At 35.0% G+C, this 19477-nt stretch overlaps 1 protein-coding gene across 1 annotated transcript in view; it reads right to left on the reverse strand.

Moving 5' to 3' along the window:
* Nucleotides 1-1904: 1904 nt before the first annotated feature.
* Nucleotides 1905-19477, reverse strand: part of LOC137398111 (E3 ubiquitin-protein ligase RNF213-like) — an 87038-nt gene continuing 69465 nt past the window's right edge. Inside the window, exons 39-47 of the mRNA XM_068084220.1 lie at nt 18118-18280; nt 16720-16838; nt 16326-16511; nt 8430-8688; nt 7993-8143; nt 5283-5556; nt 3910-4188; nt 3274-3461; nt 1905-2237 (exon numbers count right to left, since the gene is read on the reverse strand). Of these exons, the coding sequence (XP_067940321.1) occupies nt 2138-2237; nt 3274-3461; nt 3910-4188; nt 5283-5556; nt 7993-8143; nt 8430-8688; nt 16326-16511; nt 16720-16838; nt 18118-18280 (1719 nt within the window). The 3' untranslated portion in view covers nt 1905-2137. The remainder of the gene's footprint in view (nt 2238-3273; nt 3462-3909; nt 4189-5282; nt 5557-7992; nt 8144-8429; nt 8689-16325; nt 16512-16719; nt 16839-18117; nt 18281-19477) is intronic.

The following is a 19477-nucleotide window of genomic DNA, read 5'->3' on the forward strand; positions in this document are numbered from 1 at the left end:
TAGTTTCATTATTGTTTGGCATTATCACAGCCAACTTCTAGATATGTTCCTCAGTGAGTGACAAAATCTTTAAATGAGCTATTCTGCAAAGATGACTGCATAACATTGTTTTAGCGTTCAACAGACCAGTTTAAATTAAAAATATTTTTGCTAGTTTTTCAGAATTGTCGATGTATTACCAACACATGCATGTCTCTTTGACCAGGTTAAATTTAAAAATTCTATTTTCAGTTTGTCAGAAAAGTTCAAGTATTAACAACACAAGCATATTTGCTTAATACTGTCTCAAATTTTACAATAAACTTTATGTTTATGTACGATGGAGTTTTTATTGATCTGAACTAATCATAGTAAATCACTTCTAAAAAATGAGAAAGCCTTGCATTCTCTTTAAATGCTAATATATATAGAATCAATTATTTTATAAAATTGTTAGCAGTATAACATTGTATCTTTATCAACATGAAAGGGAAAAAGAACCAATTTACAACAAAGGCTAACTTTATTATATCAACTGTAACAGAAAATATTTAATTTAAAGCTTCATAATCCTGCACCTTTAGTGGTGCCGCTGCTCGGGGCAAGAAGCTACACTGCAGAATAAACGCTCCATGCGCCCAATCTGGTGGTGAGATCATTACTGTCCTAAATGGTGCATTTGCACCTCATTCTTGGAGAGCAAAGGAATTAAAAGTAAAGGCGTAAAACATGTTACCTGAGGTCAAATATGTTCCACCTTGATTGAGCCTCATGCCCCACTAATTGATAAGCACTTTTAGTTACTTGTAGTTGTCTGTCAACCATATGAAAAGTGTCAGCAAGGGCAATCTTAAAAATAGTATTTATATTTTGGCAATCAAGACCTCTGCACAACCTTCAAGCAGTGAAATGACAATCTAATATAATGTTTGTAAGTACTTACGTTTTGTTCGGCAAACTTTCATGTTTGCCAAACTTACAAAGCCCAAGCATTGTTAACTGTCACAATAGATTGAAAAAAAATGCACAACAAACTGTTTGTAACGGAAATAGATTCTTTTTTGTAATTATTGAGAGTCGGTGAGTCTGATTGCCAAGTTATATTGTATTTAGCTTGACTTCTAAAAATAAATCTAATAAAATGTTAAAATTTAATTCGGGTTCTCTCAGATAGTCATTGGTGACACTAACATTCAGGAAAAGGCAAGTATTATCAGATCTGCAATGTTGCGGCAATGCCATACTGGTTTGTTTACATCATGAGATTTAAAGCCTAAATAACATCTTTAGAAATCAAGATGTTAGTCTCCATGAAAAAACCAAAATTCATTAGCTTGCTGAACTACTGAGTTCACTATCCTGGTTCGTAACCCTTTCCATAACGCCAGGTGCTGGTGAATAATATACCTGCTACACAAAAAGTGCTACTACAGATTAATATTGTTACACACTATTAATACTAATAATATTATACCTGCTACACAAGACTCATTATTACAGGTTAATATTGTTACATACTATTAATAATAATATTATACCTGCTACACAAGACTCATTATTACAGGTTAATATTGTTACATACTATTAATACTATTAATATACCTGATATACAAGACTTGCTACTACAGGTTAATATTGTTACATACTATTAATACTAATAATATACCTGCTAAACAAGACTTGCTACTACAGGTTAATATTGTTACATACTATTAATACTAATAACATACCTGCTACACAAGACTTGCTACTATAGGTTAATATTGTTACATGCTATTTCAAAATGTCTTTAAAAAATAAATACATCAGTGTGGAATAGAACTTCAAGAAGCATCTAGATATTGCACTCATACGAGTGTAGATAGGAAGTTGTCTGAACTGAGAATTCTGTATTTTTAGACTGCTTATCCTATGCGCTAGCAATGTAAACAGGCAAACACTTTATTGTTCATACTTTAGACAATGGCTATTCATAATAACAAAAATATGAAAATCAAATATATTAAAAAAATATGATCAACACGCGAACACAAACTATATGAAACGTTTTCTGATAGATCGATAAGATGTGATGTGGTACGAATTTTGTGTTGATAAATCGAATCACACAACTTGATTGTATAGAAGCATTCTTTGACAGCATTTTATGAATATTTTTTTAGCAGCTAAGTTGAAAAGTTAGTTCATTTCTACGGCAGTAGTAAACCTTTTCCAAATGCATTTCCAGATTTTGGCAGCATGCGATACCCTCACAACATCTGGCAGCACAGGGAGCATTTTTATTTGTTCCTCGTGTCCATTTTCGTCATACTTCATAATGAACAACTCGAGGGCAGAGTGAAGCCTGTCAACAATCAAGTGCTAAATTAAGAAATGAATTTCTAAGCATAAGATAGCATGATGCGTAATAAGTGTGTGTGCAGTTCAAACACACGGGCCAGTGGCTGAGCGGTGCCTGAGCGGTGCAGTGGTTATTACTTGGATCCACCGAACAGAGTGTCCGATTTGAATTCCTGTACAATACAATTCTTTTTCCCACTGGTCTAAACAAGACAGACACCGCTCTTATTTTGGTAAAGATTGCGAAGAAGCTGAGAAGACAGAGGAGAGTCAAGCTAGTATGTAAATACATCATAGTAAAGAGAATACAGTGACAAGAGATCAATATGTTTGTTTTGCTCTGTCAGTGCTTCTAAAGAAACACACAAATTAAGATCCCTTTAGATGATACCTTAAAATACAGCTCTAATGTTCGCACTAGATATGGTTTGAGTTACCTTAAAATACAGAGCTCTGATGTTCGCACTAGATATGGCTTAAGTTACCTTAAAAACAGAGCTCTGATGTTTGCCGATTCACATTAGGACTGTTGCTTTTTATGTAAGCCATAGGAATCCAATAAAAACTCAATCAGCGAGTTATCATCCCTTACCTATCATTATTTTAATCTCTTTCAACTCTACTTGCAAAAATGTCTGAAAATCAGTTCACGGCTCACCTTCCGCGCTTCAGTACTAAATGGTTCAACAATAATTGTTTAAAAATAAAAAAAATTGATTAAAAACATTAAAACACATTAATATCTGTATATATATACATGTTAAAATTTTTGCTCGTACAAGTACTTCAAAGGATTAGTTTCTATTTCGCAAATTTTCACATAAAACGGAAGATGCTGATCCTCATCAACTGCGAAAATTGAGGAACTACTGTTACTGTCTAGACAGAATATTTGCTCAAATTTCACTTTGTACATGTACATAGCGCTTGGTTCAAAGTGATAAGAATATTCACCCTTCTTCTGGATCCACATAATCCTGCTCTACAGCCTCTTTGTTTAGACTAAAAATGATATAGGCAAAGAGCTGTTGTAGGAGAGCTTTCGTTCTCGGGCTGTTGTAGGTACACTTTTCCCTCACAAAGTCTTCAATTTCTGGTTGAAGGTCACGAGTATAAGCGGCTTCCACGTCATCAAATGGTTCCTATTGAATAAAACAATTTCAAAGACTCGAACTATAACAAAAGGCTTCTGGGCTTTGGTGATAATTAGATAACTAGATACAACAAGCATTAGAAGGTTGTTTTGAACCATTCAACATTACTACTTAAATTAGACTATAGTTACCATAGCAACCTCTTGACACATCTGGTGTATGAAAGGGGAATAGTAGGAAAACAATTGCACTCAGTACTGCGTGTAAAATCTTGATTTGAACTGCTTCATCAGTCGCTGACAAAAGCGTACTTGGCTGTTAATTTTTAAGATTCTACATTATCCATGTATGTGTTGCGTAATTCTAGACATGCTGAGCAGATGTTTGCAAAACTTTAATGTTTATTTTATGTTTAAATTTATCTTTTAATGTGGTATTTAAAATAGCCACATCTAACAGAGGATCTTTTGCAGGCACAAAATGATTAAAAACCAACCTGATTGTTTTGCATGAGTGCATCAGTTTGACAGTACTTGACTAGCAACCAGACATCCACTGTGTGCCTAACTTTGATGCCTGCCGGCAAGCACGGAAGCGAAGAACCAACAGTGTTCTGCATGAAATCTGTGAGGGAAACCTCTTTGTCATATCTTGGCATTACTGACAGGTAGTTGATGGCAATTCCCAGAGCATTCAAATTGTTTGTTAAACTTTGAATGCTTTGGTTAGAAGCTGCATTTGCTGTGATGTCACGAATCTGATTGTCCAGCTTTTCCTAACGAAAAGATAAGAACTAAAACTCCCCAACCGAAAGAAGTTTGTGATGCCAGGTATCCTTAGCTAAGGTAGGACATTAAAATAAAGTAAATTAGCCGTAAAATTATGTTTCGTTTGAGAACATATTTACTAGTGTGACTGCAGGTAAATACATTCTCAAAAGCAGGCAAGTAAATACATTCTCAAAAACTGGCAGGTAAATACATTCTCAAAAGCAGGCAGGTAAATACATTCTCAAAAACTGATGAATATATGTTTCCCTAGATAATTCCTTTTGTGAGGCAGTTGCCTATATTTTTGTACATTCATGCATATATATATATGCATATACATTTATCTATATATATATGCAGTACATGCATTTATTTATGTTATACATATACAGCCATATCTCGACATACGAGTGTCCCAACTTACAAAAAATTCGAGATATGAGGGGAAGTCCGAGCGCATGTTTGATTTGAGATACGAGCATGAAGTATAGTTGTTGATTTTTTACATTATTTGGAATTTATTCAGAAGATGATGTTATATGAGCCTCAACTGTATATACCTCTTCAACTGGTGCAGTTTGGTAGACACTAAAGACACTATTAACAAGACACTATATTGACACTATTAGCAATCAAGTAAAACAAGACAGGAAACGGAAAAGAACAGCTATAGAACCTTTTTAAACTGGTGAATGCAGGTAGGTAAAAGCTGCTCCTTTACTAACTACCTTCAACTGTAACAACTGGATAAAGTATCATACATGAGTAATAGCAGAAAAAATAACGTAAATTAGTCATATTGAAAGTCTTTTTCTCTGAACTGCTTGATCTAATGGGAAATGTTCAAGTTATTAAAAAAGTTGACTTGTGTTCAGCTAAAATCCTACTTCAGTTCACAGCTGAAAAAAATCAGCAAACACCCATTAGTTTTTCAGGGTGTTGTGTTCAATATTACTCATAAGATAAAAGGTACACGTAATATAAAGTTTTCACAATATTACTACCTTAACACCCATTGGTCCAAATTCATAATGAATAGGTTTAAAATATTTGGACTTCATAAACTGTCAAACAATGCAGATGTGCCTTTTTCCCTCACCTGTGCTGGTTTGAGTACTTCAATCTGATTTCGAAGACTGAAGTCTTCCTGAAACATGTAGCAAGACAGTTCGCTATCTTTAAATACAATTCTACTTCTGGTGCCAACAAATTTTACTTTCACTTCGTGTTCAGCTCCATCCCAGTCATAAAGGAGATCATTGGTTGTAGCTGAGGAGAACTCAGTATAGGCTGTGATGATGCTAAAGATTTCATCTCTGCTTGTCAGACTCACCAACCGAGAAGGAGTGACATCAGAAAGACTAACTGGCTCTCTACAAAGATTAACTTGTATTGGAAATTGTTGTACTATTGACAATCTGGCATTACTCAAAGCTACCTGCTATATTCCCTGAGGAAATTTCTACCTGTGGTTCACAAATAAAAACTACCATACTTTTCGCACTATTAGCCGCTACTTTTTTCTGATGATTTGAACCATGCAGCTTATATAACGGTGCGGCTAATCTGTGGCTTTTTTTTCACCGCTAGGGCGCATTAACAAGAATCTCCGGTTAGTGCGCCTCTAGCGGTGAAAGACAATACGAAACAATGCCTAACAGTACTGTTCCGTTAGGCACTAGGTTAAAAAGCGTCAGGTAATACGAAACAGTGCCGTTTTAAATGGCGAAGTTGCTGCCGCATTAAAAAGCGCCGTCCTGAGTTCTGCGGCCTATACAAAGGTGTGGCCTATTATTGTTTTATTGTGGATTTTTGGAAAATAAAGCAGATGCTGCTTATATAAGGGTGCGGTTTATAGCCCGAAAAGTACGGTAGACGGTTTTTTATTTGTGTGTGCTATAAGTTTAATTAGGTTTATGTCATATATACATACATTTATAGCATTTTGGAGAAGTCTGCCAGTGTACTAAACAAAACATATTTTACTTTTCTTCTAGTGCCCTGGCAGTCTTGAGCACCATTAAAGATTGGCAAGTGTAATACGTGTGTACACAAATATTCCAAAGTATAGCAAAGTTAATTCCTAACGCTAGCAAAAGCTGCAAGCGTGTGCATTTTATCGCTATAACTTGAAACATGACAGACAAACCAACAAGCAATCACTTAGATTTATATGTATATACATGAACTATTATTGGTTGCAGTCAGTCGATTCACTTTTTCTATCACAAGACACAAAAAATAAATATTATTTTGAGGCTTTGAAAGTCTGAGGGGGGCCAATATGACAGACCAACTCAGCTGGCTAGAATATCGGTCTAATAAACTGAATGCCATGAGGTGAAATCCCAACTCGGCAAAAATAATTGCCTCATTAATTGCACATACAGAATTTCGCGGTTTCAGGAAAGTTGGCAAATTTACAACAACTGCTATCGTAACATGGAAATAAACCAATGACATCCATGCTACATTTTATTATTTCTGACAATTTAGTATTAATTCAAAAGTCATATTATAATTATAAAATCTGTGAGACCTCCTAAACAAATCACAAATAGAGCTGATTTACGAAACGTACAGAGAAGATTAGTCGTGCATATAAAGTGCGCTGACAACTGTGGCAGTTTCAATATTTCACCTGCCCACAAAGATATGCACTAGACTACACCTCTGTGGCAAACATGGAAACAGCGCACTTTTAGTAGTGAAGCATGTTTGGAAAGTTTTTATATTCACTAGCATTTTTGGCACATTTTCAAACTTTACCAATATCTATTGGAAACAAATTTAATAACAGCTTTACTAACGACCATGACACATAAACTGCGAGAAACTTTGTACCAAGACACGGTCACATCCAGTTTAGATTATTTCACTCGAGGCTGCTAGTGCTAGCATCTACTCTGAATGCTGTGATAACGAAATTGCAAGATAGTGAATCGGAAAATCGGAAATGGTTTGCATTTACCGGGTGGTAATTGGTGTAATCCACAGTCAAACATGGATAACTCGAACTTCACGGGACCGAGCGAAAGTGTTCGAATTATCAGAGTGTTCAAGTTATTAGAGCACTGTCACAAGTCCATGTATTTATTTATTTATTAATAGATACATGAACATATACAAACTATAATATAAATCAAAAGCACAAATGGCTAGTTTCAAATCAAATGCTTCTAATGTAAAGTTTAAAACGTTTTTAACAAAAAGTATAGAGATTTTTCTATTACTTGAGATTGGTTTGTTATTTGAAGTGATGTTATTGCCAGGAAGTTTTTTAGATTGACATTGGCAAAACTTGATCGTTGTTGAAATGCTCAAAAAAAAAGACATCTTTTTCTTTTGAGCGTTTTACCCACGATCAATTTTGCAGATTTTTCTTGAAGTTTATGCAAAGATTACCTCACTTTACCTTGCTTCCGAAGGGTGATCGCTAAGTGGATGTTTGGTATAAATTAAATTTCACCAAAACTTTAGAAAAGTCACTGACAAAAATATTTTGCCGATGGTGGTAATAACGGCGCTTATGAATTACGAAAAGTTGAGGTTTACCTCTATGGCTTGAAATAGTGATTTTCTAAAGCTATAACAACCGTTTCGGTAGCCGTTGGGCAAAAAACAGTTCGAGTAAACAGTGTTGAGTTTGAGTTATCTATAGCAATTTATCATTACGTGGGAACGGACCAAAGAAACCGTTCGAATTAACCATGTGTTTGAGCTATCCGTGGGCGAGTTATCCATGTTTGACTGTACTTCTTTACGCGAGCCACATTGACATCTAATTGCCCTGAATACATATTACTAACCTCTCATAACTGGCAGCTTGAACAACAGCATTGTGGGTTTCAACAAGAAACCTGACAAGTTTTAATGAATGAGACACCTGCTGGTTGTGTCGATCTACGAGAAATGTGGATAGTGGAGGGTCCTCACTCAACACTCCAGCAGCGTTGTTCCCTACAAGAGCAAGCTAGATGTCCTGGTTCTTGATTACGAACATTTTCAGCTTCAGCACAGTGGTGTTTGTATTTTATTTTGATGGTGTTTCAGTCTATAACTATGGGTTTTTACTAGGTGGTAAAACCTGCGTTAATAGCTGCCTTTTAGGTTATACGGACAGTGTGTCCAATACTACAGGCTATTAGCGAGTGGTAAGATCTGTACTAAAAACTGTGTTATACTTTATACTAATATCCATGAAGAAAAATCTACAAAGTGTCTTTTAGCGGCATTAATTACATACAGTTGGAAGAGGTGATAGCGGTATTCCAGGCCTTCACATAGCTCCTGACCATCTTCTCTAGCCGCTCTTCAGGAATGTTTAGCGTCTTTGTGTGTCTGACTATGAAGGAGCCGATTTTTATCTCTTTAGCCTGAGCTCTGGTGAAGCGACCGTGAAACTTGCTACTTAAGATCTTGATAAGATGAATGACTTCTGGCAGGCTATTAACAGCTACCAAGACATCACAGTTTGTCACTGTTGCTGTCAGGACAGGCAACTCCTAAAAGATTAAAAACAGAGGTCTCATCAGCAAACAATGCTATGATGAAGTTGACTATGCACTAATACCACATGAGAAACCAAATGATGCCTATAACCATAGATATAGTAAACCCTAGATATGCGAATAATCAAAACAAGTGAGGCCTATAATTAGCATGACGCAATGTCATGGTGATGTGCAAAGCGAATCAGCTGATCTATTAACTCATATTGACTTAGCACTAAAAACTGCTCAATTTTTCCATAGTTTGTGCATCTGAGACTGCACATTTTATTGAAAATATGTAAAACTTATATACAGTAATACTTCAACTTACGAGTGCCCTAACATACAAAAAACTTGAGATACGAGCCAGCTTTCAAGCAAGTTTTAGCACTAACATACGAGCCATGTTTGAGATACGAGCACATGAGTCAGTTGCCAAGTATGTCGGAGGTGTTTTATGAGAACAGCATCATTCTGTATTTTTCAACTGCTCAGATTATACTTTTGTACCATGTATTTTGTGCGCGATTTTCAGTGCTGAATTATGTGAATTAAAAGTACCGTGCGTAGACCGAAAGTTTGCCAGTAAAAGGATAGATAATGCAAAGAAAAAGCGAATGATAACAATTGATAGTAAACGGAAAATCATTGAAAAATATGCAAAATATGTATGCGTGATTGAGCTAGCTCAGCAATATGACAGAAATACATCCACAATCATCAAACACAAGGATTATATTCAAGGCATTTAGTTTGCAAAAGGACTAACCATAGCTTCTAAACAACGCAGCGATCTTCATGACCACTGATGGAGAGACTGCTCAGGCTTTAGATAAAAGACAAACAATTGGTCGGTGACGGCGTAACTGAAACGATGCTACGTAAAAAGGCCGGTGCTATCTATCAAGACTAAAAAATAGACATTCGGACAAGTTGGCTAGTGGTCGTGCATTGACCCTTGGTGACGACACCTGTGTTTGTCCTGATCGCAACATGTTGAAAGGGCGACAAAGGCAAACGACCTTAGATAGGTTTCTCTTAAAACGGCCAGCTGGTCGTGAGAGCGAAACAAAAGAAAAATTAGCTAACCAGCGAGAAACTGAAAACTATGAACGCCGAAGAAATTTTAATTACGTTAAGTTAAAGATTAAAGTTTGCTTTTAGGTTTGCTTTTAAGTTTGTCTTTTACGACTTGGATAAAATCCAAATTTATCAAAGTCAGCTGTTGTAATGAAGGATAACTTATCTCTCCCTCTCTGGCAAATGCTAGCGTTAGCTGCTATTGTATGTATTTAATTTTACATTTTAATTAATCACATTTCCTTGCATTATTTTTTGTTTGTTGCTTTTTGAAAGCATGTGGTAAGTTAGGAGGATAACCAACATGCTCTTTCTGTTACAATATATTGTTTTGAGTGTTTTATTTGCATTTTTAGAGTATGGAAACCAATCAATATATATTTAATTGTTCTATATATAAATAAATTGCAGCAACATGCGAGTAAATTGACATACGAGCTCAGTCTCTGAACGCATTAAGCTCGTAAGTCTAAGTATGACTGTAATGACTTTGGATGAGAAAGGCAAAAATCTTACACACATGGTAATGAAAAATACCAACGATTTAGAAGCTTCTATATCATTGAAAATACAAAGAGGGACCAAATAGAAATTAAACTAATAACAAACTAATGAGTCAAATGAGATTTAGAAGCAGTTACGCTGGACCACTGTATTAAACACCCATTAGACATGACTGAAAATAACTAGACGAGATATTTTTTGTCTAAGGTTGGTTGAACTAGATTCCTGCTTTGAAGCGGCATAGTGTATTCTGATTTTAGTATAGCGATTTACTATAGTTTTGAGCAGACTGTTGGCATGCACTGTACATGTAAAACCTTGATTGAGGTTATGTAATAAGACATATATGTGATTGTCTGTGATGTTACTTGTTTAAAAGCTCTCTGTGTGATACCATAGCTCTCCATGTGTGAACGTAGGCACTTTTCTGCAGCAATACATATTCGGCCTATCAATCTGGTCACCAATCCTCCTCTGTTTTTAACTGAGATTAGGGTTATGTCATCACTATTTCTACTTCCCACTACTTCTACATCGGTCAAGAACTTGATACACTCATCACATTTGAGTTAAAAAACAATCCTCATCACCGAACTCCTCATCTTCACCTTCCTCAGCTTTTGTCTCTTCTTTCTTTTTCTTTCTAGCCAGAGAATGTAGCAGGAGTTGGCCAGTTTTTTCAGCTCTGCTGACATCCAGATGAATACAGTTAACATTAGGACGTGGTGTGATATCTGCTTTTATGAACAGTGCTGGAATTGCAGATCTAAAGCACTGCACACCCGGGTTATTGTTATAGCCACCCTCAGATCGTATTGTGGAAAACAGAATCTCAATGTGATCCTGGTTGATCTTAAAGGTTAGGAAGTAGTTGATGTAAGGGTGGTTGCTGAAAAGATATTGAGCAATGCCATGTACACATTTGGTTGCTGACTGAAAACCAATGACGAAATGATGATGATTTTCCTATTATTTTCCACTAGCAGCTTCCAGCTTGGTGTCTTTAATTGGCATAGATAGCTTATGATATTGTTGAGAACTTCTTGTTTTGAGTTGAAGTTCTGTCTTGTTATGGGCAATTCAGGATATACCTGGGGTGTTGTGGTCTCTTCTGATGACGTTTCACTAAGAATTTGGTCTTATTGTTACGTTTATGACTGAAGAACTAGTATGACAAGCATGCTTCCACTACTAAACTTATTGCTCAATTGAAGGCTTTGATGCTGTGATGCACATCACTACGACGTAACGTCGTGAAAACAACAGCCAATTATAGGCCTCACTTTTGCTCCATAGTAATGATAGCTATTCACCAATCTAGGGTTTACTATATCTATGCCTATAACGATGTAAATCTTACAGCTTCTGATAACCCAAACGATTATTTGAAACTAGTTAGGATTTTCCCATTTACTGAAAATGTAACTAATATAGATACACTGTAGAAAAAGAGTTGGAGAAATTTGGGCTCACAGTCAAGAATAGTGAGATGATGTACACTATTCAAGCCATTAATTTTTAGAAAGTCCTACTGTGCAAACTAAACTTTCAAGAAATGTTTACAAACTTTTATGCATTGCCGTCAGAACGTAATTTACAACATTTTATTATAAACTAGTATTAGAGATTAATAGTTAAGTAACTTTATGCTACGATTACCGAAAACATTGTTTTACGAAAATCAATTATCTGAAACCGTTAGTTTCCATGAAAAGATTTACATTTTTGTATGGTGTTTTATGTCTAAAGTTGTTGCGATGTCTTTTAGTTTAAATTTGAAACTCTCCTTTGTGGGGGCACTTTTTTGTCTTTAATTTTAGGAAGTTTTTGCCATCGATAATCATATTTTGAATGATACAAATTTATTTATTACTGGATCTTACGTTGTTTTCAGAAGTGAGTTTCTGATTTGTATTATCTTCATATTACATTACAGTAATACTACAACTTACGAGTGCTCTAACGTACGAGAAACTTGAGATACGAGCCAGCTTTTAAGCAAGTTTTAGCACTAACATACGAGCCATGTTTGAGATACGAGCACGTGAGTCAGTTGCCAAGTATGCAGGATTGGAAAAACCAGTTTCTATGAAAAAACCGAAAAAAAACTATGTTTTTTAAGTCTAATTAACATCACTTATTATAGCTGCATGATTGAGTATTGAACATACATATGTGGAATCATCTGTTAAAGATAGTACTGTGGGAGTTTTATGGGAAAAAGACAGAAAACATATGGAAATTTCAGAATGAATCTTTAATCAAACATAATCGATGAAATACAGAGCAGAAATCTTATCACATAAAGTGAATATTTTACATACAGCTCGATGCATAAGTAGGAATTTTAATCCAGAGTGCAGAGTAGAATCCAGGTAGTGCAGAGCATAATGCAGATGCGTTGCTAGTGTTTGGAGCAGTGGCAGGTGACTCAAATTCTATCACCTGAATACTAGCATCACTGTCTAAATTGGTGTTTTCAGCTTGACATTTTGCTATGCGCGCTTTAAGCCTATCTGCGTGACCTTGCGTTACGACAGCACACATATTACATTTTGCCTTAAAGCCTTTACCTTTTGCAGTTCGAGTGAAAAACTGCCAAATGGAATCCTGTTTGCGAGGCATGTTGAAAGTTTGAGGCACAACTTTAACTTTTCAAAAGAAACAAAAAACTTGATAAACTGAATTCTAACAATCCAACTACTTTGGCGTGCGTCCAATAAAAGAAATATTAGTTTGCAAACTTGAAGCTTTTGTCCAAAAAGATTTTGTTTTAATTTTAATTTCTAATTATAAGTATTCCTTTCTCACTGGCCAGACTTGAGAAAGTATTCATTATTTATTAGAGACGATGATTGGATTAGTATATTTCACATGGTTTTATATTTCATCAATAAAGAGATCATCATATTACTTGATAAAACCAATTGAAAATGAAATTCACTAAGTCATTGTTGTGTTAGGATTTCATATAGTTCCAACTTGAGCTCTGCAATCAATTTACTGTGTCCTAAATAAACTTTCACAGCTGATAATTACATATAATTGCATTTCTACCGCACATGAACCACTAAAAGCTTAAAATATTATGTTTTTCACCAAAAATAATGAAAAAACTGACAAAACCATAAAAACCGGTTTTTTCACCTTGGTTTAAACCACACGGTTTAAACCATTAGTGTAAACCAAGCCAACCCTGCAAGTATGCCGGAGGTGCTTTATGAGAACAGCATCACTCTGTATTTTTCAACTGCTCAGGTTATACTTTTGTACCGTGTTTTTTGTGCGCGATTTTCAGTGCAGAATTATGTGAATTAAAAGTGCTGTGCGTAGACCGAAAGTTTGCATGTAAAATGAAAGATAATGCAAAGAAAAAGCAAATGATAACAATTGATAGTAAACGGAAAATCATTGAAAAATATGCGAAATGCGTATGCGTGATTGAGCTAGCTCAGCAATATGACAGAAATACATCCACAATTATCAAACAGAAAGATTATATTCAGGGCATTTAGTTCGCAAAAGGTCTAACCGTAGTTTCGAAACGGCGCAGCGATCTTCACGACCGCTGATGGAGAGACTGCCCAAGCATTGGATAAACAATTGGCCGATGACAGCGCAACTGAAACGATGCTATGTGAAAAAGCCGGTGTTATCTATCAAAACTGTAAAATAGACATTCGGACAAGTTGGCTAGTGGTCGTGCATTAACCCTTTGTGACGACACTTGTGTTCGTCCTAATCGCAACATGTTAAAAGGGCGACAAAGGCAAACGTCCTTAGATAGGTTTATCTTAAAACGGCTGGCTAGCCATGAAAGTGAAACAAAGGAAAAATTAACTAACCAGTGAGAAACTTCAAACTATGAACGCCAAAGAAAATTTAATTACGTTAAGTTAAAATTGAAAGTTTGCTTTCAGGTTTGCTTCTAAGTTTGTCTTTTAAGAATTTGGATGAAATCCAAATTTATCAAAGTCAACTGTTGTAATGAAGGATAACTTATATTTCTCTCCCTGGCAAATACTAGCGTTAACTGCTATTGTATGTATTTAATTTTACATTTTAATTAATCATATTTCCTTGCATTATTTTTTATTTGTTGCTTTTTGAAAGCATGTGGTAAGAGTTAGGACATTAACCCAACATGTTCTTTCTGTTACAATATCTTGCTTTGAGTGCTTTATTTGCATTTTTTTAGAGTATGGAAACCAATCAATATATATTTAATTGTTCTATATATAAATAAATTGCACCCACATGCAAGTAAATTGACATACGAGCTTAGTCTCGGAACGCATTAAGCTCGTAAGTTGAAGTATGACTGTATATTACTCTGTATTAATTTAGTCTAGCTTGTCCAATCTGATTTTCCATTATTTTAACACTTCCAGCAACAAAAAATAACGGCTAGCAATCATGAAATATGAACTAGACAGTTGCATTTTTTCAAAAACAAGCTTTTTTGTATTCGACCTCATCTGATTTGCACCATATAAGGCACCATAGCCTAGTCGTGCTGGTCATATTCTTTTGCTCAAAGGGTTCAAACGATATAATGTTAATTTGGACCAGATTAGATAGACCAAGTAATAGCAGAGCGAAAGCCCAAACAAAATACCGTGCTTTTGAGTGAAAAAATGTGGCACCATAGCACTTGACACAACAGATGATGTGGCAGTCAAAGGGTTAAGTATGTCAATCAGGTACGAGGCATGAATGCTAATATTCTCAGCCTATGCCACTAGGAACTGTGGTATTAAACAGAAAATTTTCACTACTCCCATGTCATAATTTGAGAGCTTTATAAAATTTATGTGAATACATGAGATTCTTGTAAAACAGCGATAAAAAAAGTTTAATTTAGAACATTTTGAAACAGTTAGAACACTACTGTAACAGTGAGTAGCAAAAATGATGTATGACTATTAATAGTAAATTCACCCAACTGGTAATTCCAGAATTTAGGGTGATTTTGGAATCCCTACCCGTACCCTTCAAAGGGTACCCGTGACAGGATATTGGAAACAGATCTGTTGTGGGATGGAAGTCATGCATTTAAGTCTATGCAATATATCTATTGTGGAATGGAAGTCACGCATTTAAGTCTATGCAATATATCTATTGTGGGATGGAAGTCATGCATTTAAGTCTATGCAATAGATCTATTGTGGAATGGAAGTCATGCATTTAGGTCTATGAAATATATCTATTGTGGAATGGAAGTCATGCATTTAAGTCTATGCAATATATCTATTGTGGAATGGAAGTCATGCATTTAGGTCTATGAAATATATCTATTGTGGAATGGAAGTCATGCATTTAAGTCTATGCAATATATCTATTGTGGGATGGAAGTCATGCATTTAAGTCTATGCAATAGATCTATTGTGGAATGGAAGTCATGCATTTAGGTCTATGAAATATATCTATTGTGGAATGGAAGTCATGCATTTAAGTCTATGCAATATATCTATTGTGGAATGGAAGTCATGCATTTAGGTCTATGAAATATATCTATTGTGGAATGGAAGTCATGCATTTAAGTCTATGCAATATATCTATTGTGGAATGAAAGTCATGCATTTAAGTCTATGCAATATATCTATTGTGGAATGGAAGTCATGCATTTAAGTCTATGCAATATATCTATTGTGGAATGGGAGGCCTGTTCTAGATGAAGCAAAACACCAAACTACACATGAACCATCACACAACATTATGAAAAGGTTAATTGGTACAACAGGATAATCTAAATTTTATGACCTTGAAGAACTCTGTAGCTACAAGTTTCTTACAGAAGTTGTTGCCAGTGGCTGCACATTTTTGCTTAGCCTTGAACACTTAGCCTTGTGTATTAGTGCACACCATATGTCTCATACACCAAATGCTTCTATTATTCTATGAGGTGTGGTAATTTATTTTGAATAATCTGTTAATTAGTGGTCAACGAGTAATGACACATTTGGTTTAGGCGATGTCCATCGCACCAACGTTAATAAAGTAATTTTTAAGTCAACACCTACATGTAGTATATCAAATCATGAAAAGTTGTAGAGTTGTCTCACCTTGCCAGAGATGTTTATGTTATTGAGCACTGACACTGCAGTCAATGGCTTTACGTACTCCCAAAGTCCGGCAGAAGCTAGAAGGTTGACTCTGTCAATTGGAACTTTCGTCGTGGAAACAATTTCTGCGAGCTCACGTGGTGACTTTGTGCCAATCCTTTGCTTCAGTGTTTGCAAGAGACGCTCCTGTGTAATTACTGATTTTAAACAAATGTGTTCAGCATAGAGCTAATAGAAGGAACCATAATCTGAGCAATGTTGCAGGAAAGTTTAATAAAACACACTATTGGAAGCTGCACCCTTACAATGCATGCAGATTAATTAAACATTATGAAGTCAACATTGGAGAACTACAACAAAATAATTTCAATCTATGATGCTAGAATCCACTTACCTGGTCTGAAAAGGTTGGGTTGATGTATTTGCGTTGAAACACTGCCTCCCAGTCTCGCCGGTCTTTTATAGTAGTTAAGATGCAGCCAGCAGGCTGCAGGTTGTCCCATAATGAAATACCTAGCCAAATCATTTAATAAATTATGAGCATATAATAATAAATATTCATCTGAAATTTAAAATCAGTTTACTAAAACTAAGCAATAGCTTGGTGAATGTTGTTAAGTCAGAGATACTTCAAATATTTTTTGGTTATGATAGATGTATTCTATTAATTTCAGTTATGATTGGTGAAATGTTGGTGCGCACAACAACCACACATTTACCCATAAATGTTTGCATATTAAATAAATAAAAATATCTTCACAGCCACAATCTCGGAAAAAATCTATGTTTGTCATAACAAGCAGTTGTCACAAGTAGTATCTGTACCTAATGTTCATGAATATTGGTGAACCTACATATTATAAATCTATTATAGACTGGTCCCTTTTCTAAAAGAACTATATTGAACATCAGTTCTAATTCTAAAAAGGACTTTCTAGATTCAGCGATTCACAGACTCGGTGATTATGTTCCCATCACCAAAAATGTTACCTTAATTATTTGGTTTATCCATGGTAACTACAATTACTGTGGTCAGGCCAACTAAAGAGATGCTCCATCATGTTCATGAAAAGACCAACTAAAGCAATAAGTTGGATATTGTAGATGTCTGCTTATCCACACGCCATGAACAACTTATATATGGCTAAAGAGCCTGCGAAGGTGAAGATATCCTGTCTCTAAAGATTGACATTAATTTTACAAAATAAGTAAATCATTTTTATTTTTATTGTTTTTTCTTGCAGTTTAATCTTACCGATAAAACATTTTATTCCATTAGTATTTTTGTAAAACTTTTTATGATTTTATCTACCATTTTATAGATTTCCTATATATTTTAATGGAAAAGCCAAGACCCTTCATGTAAGGAAAATTACAAACATTTTTGTTATACGTTGTCATAGAATTAGCATTCTGACAAGCAAAATATTTTTATGCTAAAGTCTATCTTATGTGGAGCACCACGGCTCAATGCTTGTCAGAAGATACGGTTATACTTCATGATGAGACATGATTTGGCAAAACAATTAGTCAGAAAAAACATTGTCATTAGTTCAAACATATCTCAAAAGAAAACTGCGGAAATTTTTTCTTGGTAACTTATGCTTTATGAAAACATTCTCACCCATTCTGTAATGTCTAGGTACATCATCATATTAGTTTGTTTTATTTTGCCACAGCCATGCCTAGATATCTTCACTTTTAAAAATTCAATGTAAGTATTGCTCAATTGCCTACATAAATGTATGTATAGAAGTAAAAATTACTGACAAATATAATGTCAAGTACGTACCTTCCCTCATTCGATTGATGACGTCGTGAAGGAGAAGGATGCAATTATCGATGTTTTCACCACAGCATTCAGAGATCTGCTGCAGGTCAATCTGTATGTGTGCTTCCAGAAAAGGGGCTACTTCCTCAAGGCAGCTGAGGGCCGGATTTATTATTAGCATCATCTAGTTGAACAAACATTATTGTCAAGAATTTAAGATCTTTAAAAACGAGCTCTTTTTTTGGCAATGTTTGACGATTCTTAAATACTATTATTTAATGAATTTGGTTGTTAAGCTTTGAATGGGAGAGTAACAGGATAACTACCGCTATCCAGCATAACAGAGTGGTAGAAAAAACCTTCAAGCATTTTCAACTGAAGAATTGATGAAACTTGAGGGAAAATGTAACAATTTATAACCACCTACACTTGACTGCCAACTATGAAGTAGATTAAACGAGAAAACTTCTAGCAAATTAGGTTTCAAGGTATTTACTAAAATTTATGTAATCAATTAACAATCAAGTTTGCCGACTTTAAAATTTTACAATTGCAAAATGACCTGCCTTTGAACAAGAACAGTAAGTCAAAACCATTGAGAGAGTCTAATATTGAAAATAATTCGGAGCCTTCACGGGTTCACTGGTAATAAGTGGGCAGACTGAACATTGATTATCAACTGCAAGGTAAACGCTACTTACGAATGATTCTACATACAAAATTTTAAAAATGCAAAACGTATTTTGGAAGAAATTATGCTTCCTCTTATGAAAATGATTAGTAAATACAGAAGACAAAAAGGCCCATTACATTTTTGCCTGTTACGTTAGCCTAAACACTTTGGCCTGGTTGTTAGGTTCGTGCCAATTGCTGCCTGTGAGCACGACCTACAATGTATCTCACTCAGTTTCTATAGCTAGTAGGAAGCAAGTGACAAGTTTTTTTTCATCCGTTGTATAATATGGAGTTATCATATATCGATGTGGAGTCCAATAAATGGGCCAACTAGGTGAATGCCTGGCATTGCCTGAGTAATAGAAAGTCTGCCAAAAAAAATTGTTTTTATTGAACATATTACAACAGTTACCATTCTGACCTTTAAACTTCATATTATGAAAATTTTATTTGTGCAAGTCAAATAATTTGAGAAAAAAACATACTTTAAGTGTTTTTAAATGAGAAATAATTGGCAAGTAATGGCTAAATAAAGTCTGTTTTGCAACAATTACAATGAAAAATGACTTGGTAATGATACAATACGAACTGAGTAAACAAAATAAAAATCCTGACTATTTTGAATTAATAATAGCAGTTAGTGCATAGAATTGTTTGTATAAAAAAGGTTACTGTTGCAGCGGAAGCTATTCATCAAATATTTTAA

This window comes from Watersipora subatra, chromosome 6, assembly GCF_963576615.1.
Source record: "Watersipora subatra chromosome 6, tzWatSuba1.1, whole genome shotgun sequence".
In the NCBI taxonomy this organism is placed as follows: Eukaryota; Metazoa; Bryozoa; class Gymnolaemata; order Cheilostomatida; family Watersiporidae; genus Watersipora; species Watersipora subatra.